The 15364-nt window shown below is 43.1% G+C and overlaps 1 protein-coding gene across 3 annotated transcripts in view; it reads right to left on the bottom strand.

Moving 5' to 3' along the window:
• The window catches only part of CACNA1A (calcium voltage-gated channel subunit alpha1 A), a 250656-nt gene that overhangs the window by 189356 nt on the left and 45936 nt on the right, over positions 1–15364 (bottom strand). For all 3 annotated transcript variants that reach the window (XM_081495595.1, XM_081495594.1, XM_081495593.1), the window contains exons 2-3: positions 13173–13278; positions 9975–10114 (exon numbers count right to left, since the gene is read on the bottom strand). In XM_081495595.1, the coding sequence (XP_081351721.1) occupies positions 9975–10114; positions 13173–13278 (246 nt within the window). The remainder of the gene's footprint in view (positions 1–9974; positions 10115–13172; positions 13279–15364) is intronic.

Genomic DNA, 15364 nt, shown 5'->3' with positions numbered 1-15364 from the left:
TGGCAGACACTGTTCTAACAACCCAGTCAAGAGATGATGATGGCTCAGCCCAGGGTGGTGACAGCAGAGGTGGAATAAGTACTGAATGCATGTTAAAGTTGGAACCTATAGAACTGGGGGCTTCCCTGGTGGCTCAGATGGTAAAGAATCTGCCTACAATGCAGGAGACTTGGGTTCGATCCCTGATTCAGGAAGATCCACCTACAGAAGGGAAAGGCAACCCATTCCAGTATTCTTACCTGAGAAATCCCACGGACAGAGGAGCATGGTGGGCTCCAGTCCATGGGGTCGCAAAGAGTCAGACATGACTTCCACGTCCATGCCAGGAGGCATCAAGATTGTTGGTCAGAGCTCCTGGAAGGACAGAGCTGCTGTTCACTGTCAGGGGAAGAGATGGAGGGACAATATTGGATGATCAGGAGCTTAGTTTTGGATGGTGAACTCCTCCTCCAAAGTGGGATTTTGAGAGAGGTCCAGGTTGGAGATGTAAGTTTGGGAAACATCAACATAGAAGGAGTATGTATTTATTTATTTCAAAACACTTTAAAATTTTTATTTATTTGGATGTGCCAGATCTTAGTTGCAGCATGTGGGATCTAGTTCCCTGACTAGGGATCGAACCCAGGCCCCTGGCATTGGGAGCACAGAGTCTTAGCCACTGGACCACCAGGGACGTCTCCAGAAGGAGTATTTAAACCCTTAAAGTTGGATGAGATCGCCAAAGGGCTGAATATAACCTGAGAAGTCATGAAAATGGGCTCTTTGTTTTTCTTAAATGACCCCCACCTCGATTTCTTCTCCCCACTCACAAGTTCTCAGCTTCACCTTTCTACTACACAACCCCATTGAAGGTGACAGCCTTTTGTCTCTGGATCAGGCCCAGGTTTTTGGAGAGAGGAGAGGCTGTCTAGCTTCTACAAGCTCTGTCACAACACAGCATCAGCAGGTCCTATAGTTCCTTCCTGCATAAATCAAAGCACAGTGTCTTTTCAGTTGGCAGCCTCCACTTTGGCCCCAGGCACCCACTTGCTTCCCATTCCATTGAGATTTCCTCTGCCTGCAGGACAGCTGTCTCCCTGCCTTGGTGAGAAGAGAGCAGTCATTAGCCCTGAAAACTATAGAAGCAGTGACCAGATGCCTCTTCAGAGGCCGGCTGGCATTTGTCACGGCAATTCAAGAGGACAAGGCCTCTATCAGCCCCCAAACCTGCAGAGAGATAGATGGCAAGGTCTTCTCCAGCCATATGGGGAAAATGGCCAAGAAGCTCAGTACAGAACAACGTCACCTGGCCATCTGGCCTTCTCTCAATCCTGCCCCACCCCAGGCGGGGGCAGAGGAAGAAAGGAGGACACTTTTAGATAAGCAAGTGTGCTGGGTGCTGTCCCAGGTGCTGAAACCTCTAACCCATTAGGCGTCTGGCTATTATTACTCCTTGGGTTGATTTGGGATTCTCTGAAAGGAGATCCAAGACAAGAACTTTTGGGAGGCCATGGAATTACAAGAGAATGAAGCAAAAAGTTGGTAAAGTGTGTACCAATGAATAGGTTTCATTGTGAACAACTGGGATTCAATCCTGCTAAGACTCTTTAAGAGGCTATAGAACAAACCTCTGCGTTTTCTCACTGAACAATGGAAAAGCGAGGGTATTTATACATCAGCATCCTTGCTCATTGGTTGAGGGCTGCTCCTGGCTGGTGTTCAATGTCTGTCATATGGGCTGAACAAACCCTATGATTCTGGAGAAGACTCTGCACCAGAGGTGCAGAAAGATGAGAGTACTGGAGATGCAAAGAGGTGAGCTGAATAGAACTGCCTACTACAGTTGCAGGTAAACCCAGAGGTGAGATGAACTAATGAAGAGTGGGACATATGCAGCAACAACCACACTTCACCAAAGGAATCTGTTTTAACTTCCCCTTCAGTTCACCAACTCCCATTTATGAAGCACTCAAACAGCTTCAGGGGCGCAGGTCACAGTATCTGCCACTTATTTTGCCTCTTCTATTCCCAGGTGACTCAGGGTTAAAGAATATGCCTGCCAAGCAGGAGGTGCTGGTTCCATTCCTGAGTTGGGAAGGTCCCCTGGAGGAGAAAATGATAACTCTTCCCAGTATTTTTGCCTGGGAAATCCCATGGACAGAGGAACTGGCAGGCTACAGTCCATGGGGTCACAAAAGAGTTGGACACAACTTAGTGACTAAACAACAATTCCCTAACACATCTCTAAGAGGTAGACACTCTCATTACTCATATTTTCCAGGTGAGAAAACAAAGGTTCAGAGAGATCAACTCACATTCTCAAGTTCATCAGTGGCAGAGAGTCAGTCCCCTGACTTTGAGGCCCAGGTTTTAGCTATGTAGACTATGCCAATTTCCCGTTTTGGGAAACCTACATTGCCCACTTCTTTCCTGCCACCATGGAGCCCAAGATGAGGGAGAAAATGAAGGCCTGCCTGCTGACTTCCCTGAAAAACTTGATTTTAGGGAAAATGGACTCAAGAAAAATGGATTCTGGATCCAAATCTGCCTGAGTTCAAATCCTGGAGGCACTATTTTGAGGTAGGTGAATTTGGGCAAGTTATTGAAGTCCTTTGAGCCTAAGTTTCTTCATCTGTGAAATGGGGATAACAATGGTACTTAACTCAGAGGGTTGTAAGAATTAACTGAGCATATATTTATATATATACAGTATATCATGTTATAACTGCCTTGTAAGATCTAGAGTGTCGATATTGCCACTGTTCTTAATAACAAGTATTATGTTCATAAGGATACTGGGCTGAATATAGCTCTTTGTCTGAACTTAACTTGACCCAGGGATACCCTAGACTTAGGGATGTGTCCTAGCAGGGCAGCTGAGATCCTAATCTGTCATTTACTAACTGTGGGACCCTTTGTAAGTAGTTTGATCTCTCTGAGCCTCAAATTCACCTCTAATGAAAGGTCTTGTGAAACTGAAAAGTGATAACAAACATGAAATTGTTAATATAGTGCTGGCACACAGTAAGTGCTCAATAAACGATGAGAATAAAAATCATGGCAGCCAGCATCATTATCATCACTGTCACTCCAAGATGGACAAACAAGCTCCTGCTGCTGGGAAGTGAAGCGATTCTTGATGGAATACGGTTCAGCAAATATCATGACAACCAAATGCTCTGAACACTAAAAAGATCGATGCTCTCTCAATGACAAAACTCTCTGAATGATAAAAAGCATTTGGACCACAGTGGGGAACCTTTCTGGTATCAGGAGTAACTGACTGATCCTCTGCTGGGGGGTAGGGTGGGGATTAATGCAAAGAGACATTAAAATAAAATGCTGCTGGCATTTATAGGAGCCATTAGTTGGTCTTGTGAGTCACAATGCTAGTTGTGCTTTATTGTTGCTGCTTGGAATGCTGTTTTCATTGCAGGCAATGTAGGAGAGGTTGAGGAACAACTACATGTGCTGTTCAATTAGTCAAAAAAGCAAGAGAACGTGAGAGGTGTGTGACTCCAGCCAAGTTACTTTGACTCTACTGGTCCTCAGTTTTTTCAACTATTTAAGGAAAAAAATGGGAAATTGGAATTACTCTCTGAGGTTCCCTATTTCTCTAGAAAGGGATCACAGGCTGGGTATTTTGGGAGATGAGGGAAAGAGAAGGCAAAGCTCTGATGGCAGAATCCAAGGGGTGGCATTAGTTATCTATACCACCCCCTCTGACCTCCAAACTGGGACGCCAAGACTCCTTGACATGAACATACCTTCTGATTTTGGAAGACTCCTGACTACCCACCATCTCAATGTGACTTTGGGCAAATTACTTCTCCCCTCTGTGTCTTTACTTCCTGTGAGTAAAATAAAGGGGTTGGACCCGCCAGAGTCCACTGAGTCCTAACATTCAATGATGCTATGAAAACAAAGTCAACCTCCTTTCCTTCTGGTCTCCAAGTACTTGAGTCTTTTCCTCACTTCTGTCTTCAACACAAAACTGCCCAAAGCCTGGGGTGGTTCACAGGACCTTTCAAAAAGGAACCTTTGTTTTTTTATAGTCACAAAATATGAGAGCAAGCAAAGACCTACTCAACTGCCCCTTGTCTGCCTTAGCTGATGTCAGGGTATCTGTCATAGACTCCTGGACTGTTCAACTATTTATATCAATGCAATGGTCCCCATCGCCTTCAATAGTTTGGTAAATTTCCCAGAGGGCTTCTCAGGTGGCTCAGTGGTAAAGAATCCATCTGCCAATGCAGGAGACATGGGTTCAATCCATGGGTCATGAAGATCTCTTGGAGAAGCAAATGGCAACCTACTCCAGTATTCTTGCCTGGGAAACCCCATGGACAGAAGAGCCTGGTGGGGCTCAGTCCATGGGGTCACAAAAGAGCTGGACATCACTTAGCAACTAAACAGCAAAAACAGACTTTTCCAGAACACTCTGATTATCAGAGATGTTACCACCTTCCAGCTTGGCAAACATTTATTTTACTGATCACCTACTATATATCAGGTACAGGGCTAAGCCCATGAATTAAAAAAACAATCATCTTCACTCCTACCCTGGCAGCATTTGTGATCTCTTTTCTTAACATGCACAAGTGTATTATTTGACTTCTTTGATGTATACATATATTTGAACATTACAGTAAGAACTCTGTTATCTCAGAAATATAGCCAAGCTTCTCAAATCTTCCTCTTACACATTTTCAGTTTAATGATCAAATTTCAAATACAAGGGGAGGATGCTATAAATAGGGTTGATCAACTACAAAGTTAAAATGTTTCTGAGGCTTTGAGCTACACAGAGCACAGAAAAATCCATGGGTAAGATCTTTTTCACCAAATGTCACACCGAAAGATGGCCAAAACCTTCGTAATCCATGAAAAGTGAATGGTATTTTAATGCTGCAGATTGCTTTGAAATATGAGAAAACAAGGCTTTAATCAGAAAGTGCACATTCAAGTCATCTTTGTTTCAATGTCAAATTAATACACTTGAGTCCCCTTCCCCTCAAGAACACAAAATTAAGAGTTTATTGCATTTCCCCATCGCTGACATTGCACAAAAGTCTAGGTGTGCAGGGACACTAAAGTCTTCTCTCTCTGTTCCTGGCTTATAACCCAAGAGGAGACTCAACAGCCCCCTGGAATTTGAAGTAATAAAATTTGAGCTCTGTGCCTGATCTGAAGGAGACAGAACCACCAGACAGTAAGAAAGAAGGGTTGATTACTGGAGAAGTAAGACGAAAGCAAGAGAAAGGAAAAAAGAAGACAAAGAAGGAAAGGAGAGGGGGTTAAGAAATGAATAAAATCCACAGCAGGGGCTCCTTGTAGCGTTAGAATCAGGACCCCCCTGAGACTCTGATGAAAACTACAGACCAGGAAAACACACACACACACAATTTTGGCATGAAATTTCAGGTGGCTCATGGATCCCATTAATTCCAACTATGAGCTTGCATCAGGACCAATCTGCCCCAGATGAAGACTTTCTCCTCTAGAGGCTCATGAAATATCAGGGAACTGAGAAAAAAAGATCACCTCGTAACTGAGTAGTAGATACAAACATCCAGGCAGCAGACTGACCTATCAAATGGCTGCCTTTCAACTTGTATATGTGTGTGTCTTAGTCGCTCAGTCGTGTCTGACTCTTGGTGACCCCATGGACCGTAGCCCGCCAGGCTCTCTGTCCATGAGATTCTCCACACAAGAATACTGGAGCAGGGTGCCATTCCCTTCTCCAGCGGATTTTCCCGACCCAGGGATCAAACCTGGGTCTCCTGCATTGCAGGCAGTTTCCTTACTATGTGAGCCACCAAGGAAGCCCTACCTTTCAACTTACTAATCACTTACTGAGACTTACTATACGCTCAACAGTATATGAGCTTCCCTAGGTGTTTCAAGACCATGTTACAGAAAACAGGGGTTTTGAAGGCTTCTTCCTGCCATCAAGGTCAAGCCAGCCTCTGGCAGCAGAAGTCAGCCCCCAGGGAGCATAAGTTGGTACAACCACTTTGCAGAGCAATTTGGCAGGATCTAGTGAAGCTGGGAATGCATAGAGCATACAACTCAGCAATTCCACTCCTGGGCACATGCCCTAGAGAAATGCACTCACAAGAATGAGGGGACAGCTTTGTTCAAAATAGCACAAAGCTGGAAACAACCCATATGTATAAATACATGGTAGAATGTTCATACCACAGAATACCATGAAGCAGTGAAAATGGATGAATGGGACCATTTTGTCAAGCAGATTAACCTCATACTTCTTATATCCTTATCTAATTAAACTGTAACATAAGTATCATATACTTCTTATATTCTCATGTAAAAGTGTAAATACATAAATGGAAATGATAAGCACAAAATTCAGGAAAGTGCTTCTGGATGGAGAGAAAAGAATGGGGCCAGGAAAGGGAATGCAGGGACTTACACCGTATTAAAAAGGTTGCATTTTTAAGAAAAAAGTTATTATTGGAGTATAGTTGATTTACAATGCTGTGTTGGTTTCAGGTATAGAGCAAAGTGGATTAGCTTTGCATATACACATATCCACTCTTTTTAGATTCTTTTCCCATATAGGTCATTACAGAGTATTGAGTAGAGTTTTCTATGCTATACATAAAGGTTTTGCTTTTTTTGGTCACCAATATATTCACTTTTATTGGTTGTATATTTTACTGCCTTACTGTGCTTTCAAGGACAGTTGAAATATACTGTTTTCTTAGTCAAAAAGAACCTTCAGTGAAATATGGATAAGACCTTTTTATTAGATCTTCCTAAAGTTATTGACTGAAGAAAAAAAAGGAAAAGATAAAAGAAAATCAAATGATATATTGTTGAATATGTATAAAGGTTAATCTACTTGAACAAGTAGTCTTTGAATGTAATATCAAATTCTTAACCATGTAAAGGTTTCATTTTGATGGCAGTTTGCCCCCATCACCTCCCTGTCTTCACCTCCTCAACTTTTCCCCTCAGCCACTCTGCTCCAGGCATGCTGGCCTCTTCACTGTTCATCAAACACACCAGATGCAGTTCAGCCTCTGGCCCTTTGCACTTGCTGCTCTCTCTGCCTGGCACTCTCCTCCTTCGGCCATCCTCATGGCTTATTCACTCACTTCCTCCAAGTTTTCATTCAAATACCACCTCCCCAACGCTAGTCTTCCCTGACTTCTAGCCCTTCTGCCCATAATATATCCCATCCCTTCTCTGCTTTATTTTTTCTCTAAAAATATCTCATCAACATCTAATACACTAGATATTGTATTCATTCATGCATCTTGTCTTTCTTCACCACTAGAATGTCTGTACTACAACAGGAGGGATTTTTGTCTGTTTTGACCATTGCTGTGTTCCAGAGCATATAGTAGTTGCCCAGTAAATATTCATTGAATGAATATTTGCATACACAGGCATTTGTTATATGATTCTCCACTTCTTTTAGAATTATTCTATTATACCTTTTTAGAAATGATTATTTCTATCATACCTTTTTTTATAATACATTTTTAAACAACAACAACAAAGTCAACCACTGAGCTGTTGCACACACAAGTTTCCTAGGGAGCAAAGAGAAAAGTGCTCAATGCCATGATATGTCCAAGGAACCTTCCAAGGTCATGAGGCAAAGGACCGTGGGCACAGCAAACAGAGACCTGTCAGAAAACACTAGGGCTAGCCCTCATAACAGACCACTCAAATCTGAAAGCCTCTACCAAAATAGTCCAACTGACACAGCTCCTTCTGTGAGAAGCAACATTGCTTCGAAACAACAGATACATTTAAAACCTGAATTATGAGAGCCCAGCCAGCACAGCATGGACACTAAGACCCATGATGTCTGCGAAGAGAGAAAGGACCTGGAGCAGCTATAGGGCCTAGAGGAGAAATAGAATCCTGTGGAAGAGAACTTGGAGAAGGAGGTGGCAACCCACTCCAGTATTCTTGCCTGGGAAAGCCCATGGACAGAGGAGGCTGGTGGACTAGAGTCCATGGGGTCACAAAGAGTTGGACACAACTTAGTGACTGAATAACAACAGAAGAGAACTGTGATCCCATAAGGAGAACTGTGATTCCCACACAGAAATGATCCCATCAGTTCAGTTCAGTTCAGCTGCTCAGTTGTGTCCAACTATTTGCGACCCCATGAACCGCAGCACGCCAGGCCTCTCTGTCCATCACCAACTCCCGGAGTCTACCCAAACTCATATCCATCGAGCCGGTGGTGCCATCCAGCCATCTCATCCTCTGTCGTCCCCTTCTCCTCCTGCCCTCAATCTTTCCCAGCATCAGCCTCTTTTCAAATAAGTCAGCTCTTCACATCAGGTGGCCAAAGTATTGGAGTTTCAGCTTCAACATCAGTCCTTCCAATGAACACCCAGGACTGATCTCCTTTAGGATGGACTGGTTGGATCTCCTTGCAGTCCTGGGGACTCTCAAGAGTCTTCTCCAACACCACAGTTCAAAGGCATCAATTCTTTAGCACTCAGCTTTCCTTATAGTCCAACTCGCACATCCATACTTGACTATCGGAAAAACCATAGCCTTGACTAGACGGACCTTTGTTGACAAAGTAACGTCTCTGCTTTTTAATATGCTGTCTAGGTTGGTCATAACTTTCTTTCCAAGGAGTAAGCATCTTTTAATTTCATGGCTGCAACCACTAGCTGCAGTGATTTTAGAGCCCCCCCAAAAATGATCCCATAGAGGGTTATAATCCCATAGAGGAAAACTGGGCTCTCATATAGGAGAACTATGAGGGATGTCTCCCAGTGAATACGGCTCTTGGGAGAGAAGAAATAGACTTAGCTCGGAGGGGAGGAGTGGGTAAGCAAAGGAGTCCAAAATCATCACAAAATGGTAAAGTCTATACTGGGACTGGATAAAGGGCTTTGGGGTCAGTAATGGAGACTGGCTGACTATCCACCAAATCCATTTCCATTTCCTTTTAAGCACAGTGTGCTGTTTCCCAGCTTCCCTGAGCCATGTATGGGCATGTGCCTGAATTTGAGCAGAAGTCTGTATGAGTGAAAGAGGTTACGAACCAGGTTCCAGCCAGGACTCTACAACCGCCCCCCTGCCTCAATCATCACCATCCACGTTCATGTCCCTTCCATGATTTCCTGTAGACAAGTAGACTCAATATGTGAGTCAACAACGGGGAACCACACTGTATTTTGAGGGCCTGGGTCCCTCAATCACTGTGCAGAGGAGAGAAGCTTGCCAACGAGAAACAACTGTTTTGATCTTTCAATGAGCAAGAAATAAAACTTCTGTTGTGTTTAAGTCATTACCTAGTTTTGGATTTTGTTGTTGCCCTTATAGCAGCTAGAGTTACCTTATACAGGGTAGACAGTGTATACACCTTCACGTTTTACCTTTTACCTCTGGTTCATTGTATCAGATCTGAAACCTCTTCAGAGGCATTGACTGCACCTTACTTCAACTGGTTTTCTCCATAATTCCACCACAATCTCTCATACCCTGAAATCCTCAAAAAGCATTTACCAATGTAAAATAAAGGCAAGGTATTCCCCCAAGCAAAGCAAAAGGACCATGTGCGCACAACAGTTACAAACTTGAGTTCCGGAATGACATCATCTCAGGTTCAAATCCCAGCTCCATCACTTAACTAGCTGGGTGATTGCAACCAAGTTCCTTCTATGTTTCAGATTCTTCAGCGCTCACATGGGAATATTAATGTTTCCTAATTCATCAGATTGTTGTGAGGATTAAATGAGAGAATGCACGTAAAGCACTTTGGAAGCAGTCAATTCTAATAAGCTATTATTCTAATTGTAACAGAAAGCATCTCCTGTGATCTACAGCCAAGACGAGGAGGTGAGCGGGGTTAGTTAAGACGGTAGAAGCGCACTGAAGAACACAGGGGCTCAGCATTTCTGAGCCCAGCCTGGATGACACCAATCCTTATGTTTCCAGAGTTCTCATCATTCAAGGTAATTCTAAGAAACACGGTACAGGCCACTTACCCTGTTAACACCACCACAAAGTCCATCACATTCCAGCCATTCCTCAAGTAAGAGCCTTTATGGAAGGCAAATCCAAGGGCGATGATTTTAATTCCAGCCTCGAAACAAAAAATTCCAATGAAGTATGGTTCTGTGTCATCCTGGAAGGGGGAGAAGGTAAGATTAGTGTCTTTGGCTGGGCAGAGGGCGGCATGAACAGGGAACCACCCACTCAGAATCTCTACCCACTTCCCCTCACCTCTCCAGACTTTCCAGCCCTCACTGCGCCTCACTGCATCCTGCCTGGATTAACCTTGTCCAAAGGCTACTGTGAGAAAAACAGAAGCATGGAGAAGATGACTCCTTTCCATTTGGCCAACTCTACACACTACTTAGGCAGCCATGTGTGACTATTAAAATTGAAATGAAGGGATTTCCTGGTGGGCCAGTGGTTGGGAATCTGCCTGCCAATGCAGGGGACACAGGTTTGATCCTTGATTGGGGAAGATCCCCTATGCCGTGGGGCAACTAAGCCTGAGTGCTGCAACTACGATGCCTATGCACCTAGAGCCTTGCTCTACAACAAGAGAAGCCTCTGTAATGAAAAGCCTGTGCACCGCAATGAAGAGTAGCCCCCCCCCACTGCCACTAGAGAAAGCCCATGCGGAGCAACGAAGACCCAGCACAGCCAAGAATAATAAATATATAATAAAAAATAAATTTGAGTGAAATCAAATGAAAGACTCAGTTCTGCTGTCACACTAGTCATATTTCTGATGGCTAACATATTGGACAGTGCACATGTTGGATATTTCCATCACTGTAGAAAGTTCCACAAGAAAGCATCAGTTTAGAATGTTTGCTTGTCACATACATCATCCAGGACCCTGGGGTTGGTCCCTGTGCACTGACCTCACCTCCAAGCCCCCAAATCTGACACTTGTGATGATTCTAAGCTGGTATTCACCAGTACAGCAGTTCAGGTTGAGAAAATATTGGAATGAATACTTCTGCACTGGCTGGTAAATGGCTAATGTTCCAGCTCCCAGCTCCCCGCCAGACCTCCTGCCAGGTCTGGGTTCCAGCTGACACTCTATAGTATTAATACTTCGAATTAAGCTATAAGCTTTGCTCCATCAGAGCCCCTCCATTGCTGTCTCCCTCATCTGTTAATGACGACATTTCTCAAGCTTCTGTCACTTTCATTCTGCCTCAATGAGCTTTCCCGTACCAGCTCACCACTGCTACTACTATTTACTTACTATTCTTTCAACAAACTCTTTTTACTTAGCCTGATCTTAAGCAAAAACAAACAAAAAAGTTTTAAATCATTGTTTTTCTGGACTAGTTATCTATTTTTAGGAAACACATTATAATAGATAGCTGCATGCACGTGTACTGGATTGTGTCTGACTCTTTGTGACCCCATGGACTGGAGCCCACCAGGCTCCTCTGTCCATGATATTTCCTAAGCAAGAATACTGGTGTGGGTTGCCATTTCCTACTCCAGGGGATCTTCCCAACCCAGGGATCAAACCCGTGTCTTCTAAATTGGCAGGCAGGTTCTTCTGCTGCACCACCTTGGAAGCCCAATACATAGCTATTAACACGTAAAAGCCTTGAGATCATCAATATTATGTGGATTAGGAAGGAGTGACTTCTAACATCTCTCTCTCCCTACACTTGAGTTTTGAAAGCTGGCTTTGAAATGGTGATGGGAAGGAGCGAGGTCTCCTTCTTGGGGTTGTCAGAATGCCAGGAGGTAAACCAGGGGGCTGGGGGATGGCTTGGGGCATCGAGAGAAAACTTAGTGCTAGTTTACAGCTCTGCAGAGCTCCACCAGATCATCAACTGGATTTTGACTGGATTTTGACTCCAGAGCTGATATTCATGTATAGTAAACCTGGGGAAAAGAGAAACCAGCTAAATGATACCCTAAGCAAGCAACCAGGCAAAAGTCAGAATGTGGGACCTTCCTTAGGGCAACTGGACTGGTTTCTGCAGAGTCAATGGCAGGAGGGAAGATAACTGCCTTAGATGTTAAAAGCCTTAACATCAAATCTAGACTATGTATGGATCTTGGTTCAAACAAAACAACCTGTAAGATGCCATTTCTGAAGGAATCATGAATATTTGATTACTGGCTGGGTTTTTGATGATTCCCAGGAACCACTGGTGTGTTGGGTGTCAACATGTCACTGGGATGATGTAAGAAAGCACCTATTTTGGCCACTCTATGTGCTTTGCGGGATCTTAGTTCTTCAACCAGGGTTTGAATCCAGGTCATGGCATTGAAAGCACCAAGTCTTAACCATTGGACCACCAGGGAAGTCCCAGAAAGTGCCCATATTTTGAGCAATGCAGACTTCAGTATATGGCAGTGAATTGACGTATTGCCTGGGATTTGCCTTAACATACTTTGGCCAAGAAAAACAAACCAAGGAAATAAAAAACGAAAGGAAACATGAAGTAAGGCAAAATCTTGATATTTGTTGTCCCTGGATGATGAGTTCATGAGGGGTTCATGGTACTGTTCTCCGTGTATTTATGTATGGTCAATATTTTTCACAAGAATTTTGGTTTGTTTTTATTTTTTAAAAATTTATTTATTTATTTAAATTCTTTTGGCTGTGCCACCAGGCTTGCAGGATCTTCGTTCCCCATCCAGGGATTGAACCTGGGCCCTGATAGTGAAAGTACCAAGTCCTAACCACCCAATTGCCAGAGAATTCCCCAAAATTTTGTTCTGAATGTGACTTTTCATGGACAACGTGACCCCTCCATCCCTCTCCAGATTAACAAGAGGTCTGCTGGGGGGTGAGAGTGGAGGATGGGCATTGAGAACTTCTCTCTCCCCAGAATATTGGTATTCATGAAATTTAGGTTCACCAGGGCGTCCATGGTGGCTCAGTGGTTAAGAATCCTCCTGCAATGCAGGAGACACAGGTTTGAGCCCTAGGTTGGGAAGACCCTCTGGAGAAGTAAATGGCAACCCACTCCAATATTCTGGCCTGGGAAATCCCATGGACAGAGAAGCCTAGTGGGTTCTAGTTCATGGGGTCAAAAAAGAGTCGGACAGGACTTAGCAACTAAACAACAGGCAGGGGGCCCAGGATCTGGTTCTTGGTGACAAGACTAAGAGCCCAGTCTGCTCTCAGATCCCACAACCACATCAGTTTGCCACCAAAGCAGAGACCCCGGTGAAGAGACATCACTCACCAGTCGTTCAGACATCGGAGTCTTGTCATCATCAGGTAGGTGTTGCTCCAGGGCGAGGACGATGCAGTTTGCTATGATGGTGGCTAAAATCATATATTCAAAGGGAGTATCACAGAGTTAAGGAAAATCTTTCCAGCTTTGTTTAGATTCAAAGCACAATTGGGTGGAAGATACAGGGATTTCCCACATGTCCCCTGCCCCCACATAGGCACAGCCTGCCCTGTTATGAACGTCCCCCATCCGAGTGGCGCATTTGTCACCTGTGATGAACCTACACTGGCATATCACTATCATCCAAAGTCCTTAGCTTACTTTATGGTTCACACTTGGTGTTATACATTCTGTGAGTTTGAGCAAATGTATAATGACATGAATCTACCAACATAGCTTCATACAGAGGAGTTTCACTGTCATGAAAACCTAGCAGATGACTCCATAAGGAAAATGTAGATGCTCTTCCTCCATCTCACCTCCAATCTTCATTGAACAAATATTAATTTAGCACCTATTGTGTGCCAGGTCCTGGGCACAGGGTCACAGCTGAGAGTAAAATTGACAGAAATTTCTGCTCTTGTGGAGGAGAGGCATACAGTACTGTATGGTGAATGCTACAGAGAGAAAAGGCAGGAAAGGAGGTTGATGGTTGCAGTTTAAAATACAGTGATCAGATCTGATATCAAAATGTCCATCTTAAATGTCCATCCACAGAAGAATGGATAAAAAAGATGTGGTACATACATACAATGGACCATCACTCAGCCATAAAAAAGAATGAAATAATGCCATTTGTAGCAACATGGATGCAATTAGAGATTATCATATTAAGTAAGTCAGATAAATACAAATGCCATATGATATCACTTATTTGTGGATTCTAAAATATGATACAAATGAACTTGTTCCCAAGATAGAAACAGCCTCACAGACACAGAAAACAAACTTATGGTTACCAAAAGGGAAAGTGGGGTTGGGGAGGGATAAATCAGGAGTTTGGGATTAACATATACACACTACTGTATATAAAACAGATAATCAACAAGGACCTACTCTATAGCACAGAGAATTCTATTCAACATTCTGTAATAACCTATATGGGAAAAGAATCTAAAAAAGAATGAATATATATATGTGTGTGTGTGTGTGTGTGTGTGTGTACATAACTGATTCACTTTGCTTACACCTGAAACTAACACAACACTGTAAATCAACTACATTCCAATTTAAAATAAAAATTAAATTAAAAACAAAATACGGTGATCAGGTTTGATATGAAAAGCATGATCAACAAAAGTAAAAATAAACAAATCAGACTTTGCCAAAATTTAGAACATTTGTGGATCAAAGGACATTGTCAAGAAAGTGAAAAAAAAAACAACAGAATGCAAGAAAATATTTGCAAATCATATATCTGATAAGGGTCTAGTATCAGAATAGATAAAGAACACTTACAACTTGACAACAAGAAGACAGTCCAATTAAATAACAGGCAGAGTTTGAAAAGACATTTCTCCAAAGAAGATTAGGAAAATGCAAATCAAACCACAATGAGATACCACTTCACATCCAGTAGGATGCTAAGAATGAAAAAAACAGAAACCAGTAAGTGTTGGTAGGCTTCCCCCTGGTGGCTTAGTGGTAAAGAATCAGCCTGCCCATGCAGGGGACATGGGTTTGATCCCGAGTCCAGGAAGATCCCACACACTGCAGGACAACTAAGCCTGGACACCATACTGTTGATCCAGTGAGCTGCAGCTAGTGAAGCCCGTGTCCCTAGAGCCCGTGCCTGGCAACAAGAGAGTAGCCCCCACTCTCTGCAACTGGAGAAAGCCCACACACAGCAATAAAGGCCCAGTGCAGCTATAAATAAATAAATCTTTAAAAAAAAGAACTGGGTTGATTTATTTAAAAAATAAAGTGTTGGTGAGAATGTGAGAAACTGGAACCACTATATGTTGCTAGTGAGAATGTAAAACAGTGCAGCCACTGAGGAAAATAGTTTGATGACTCCCCAAAAAGTTAAGACATAGAATTACCATAAAATCTAGCAATGCCACTCCTAGGTATACACCAAAAGAACTGGGCAACCAGTACTCAGATACATGGTCACAGAAGCAATAGTCACAATTAGCCAAAAGGTGGAAACAACCCAAACCTCCATCAAGGAATGAATAGTTAAACAATATATGATATAT

Source organism: Giraffa tippelskirchi, chromosome 6, assembly GCF_054371585.1.
Source record: "Giraffa tippelskirchi isolate mGirTip1 chromosome 6, T2T-mGirTip1v1.2.pri, whole genome shotgun sequence".
Lineage (NCBI taxonomy): Eukaryota > Metazoa > Chordata > Mammalia > Artiodactyla > Giraffidae > Giraffa > Giraffa tippelskirchi.
Note: the sequence above shows the minus strand (reverse complement) of the source record. Positions and strands in the feature narration are given on the sequence as shown.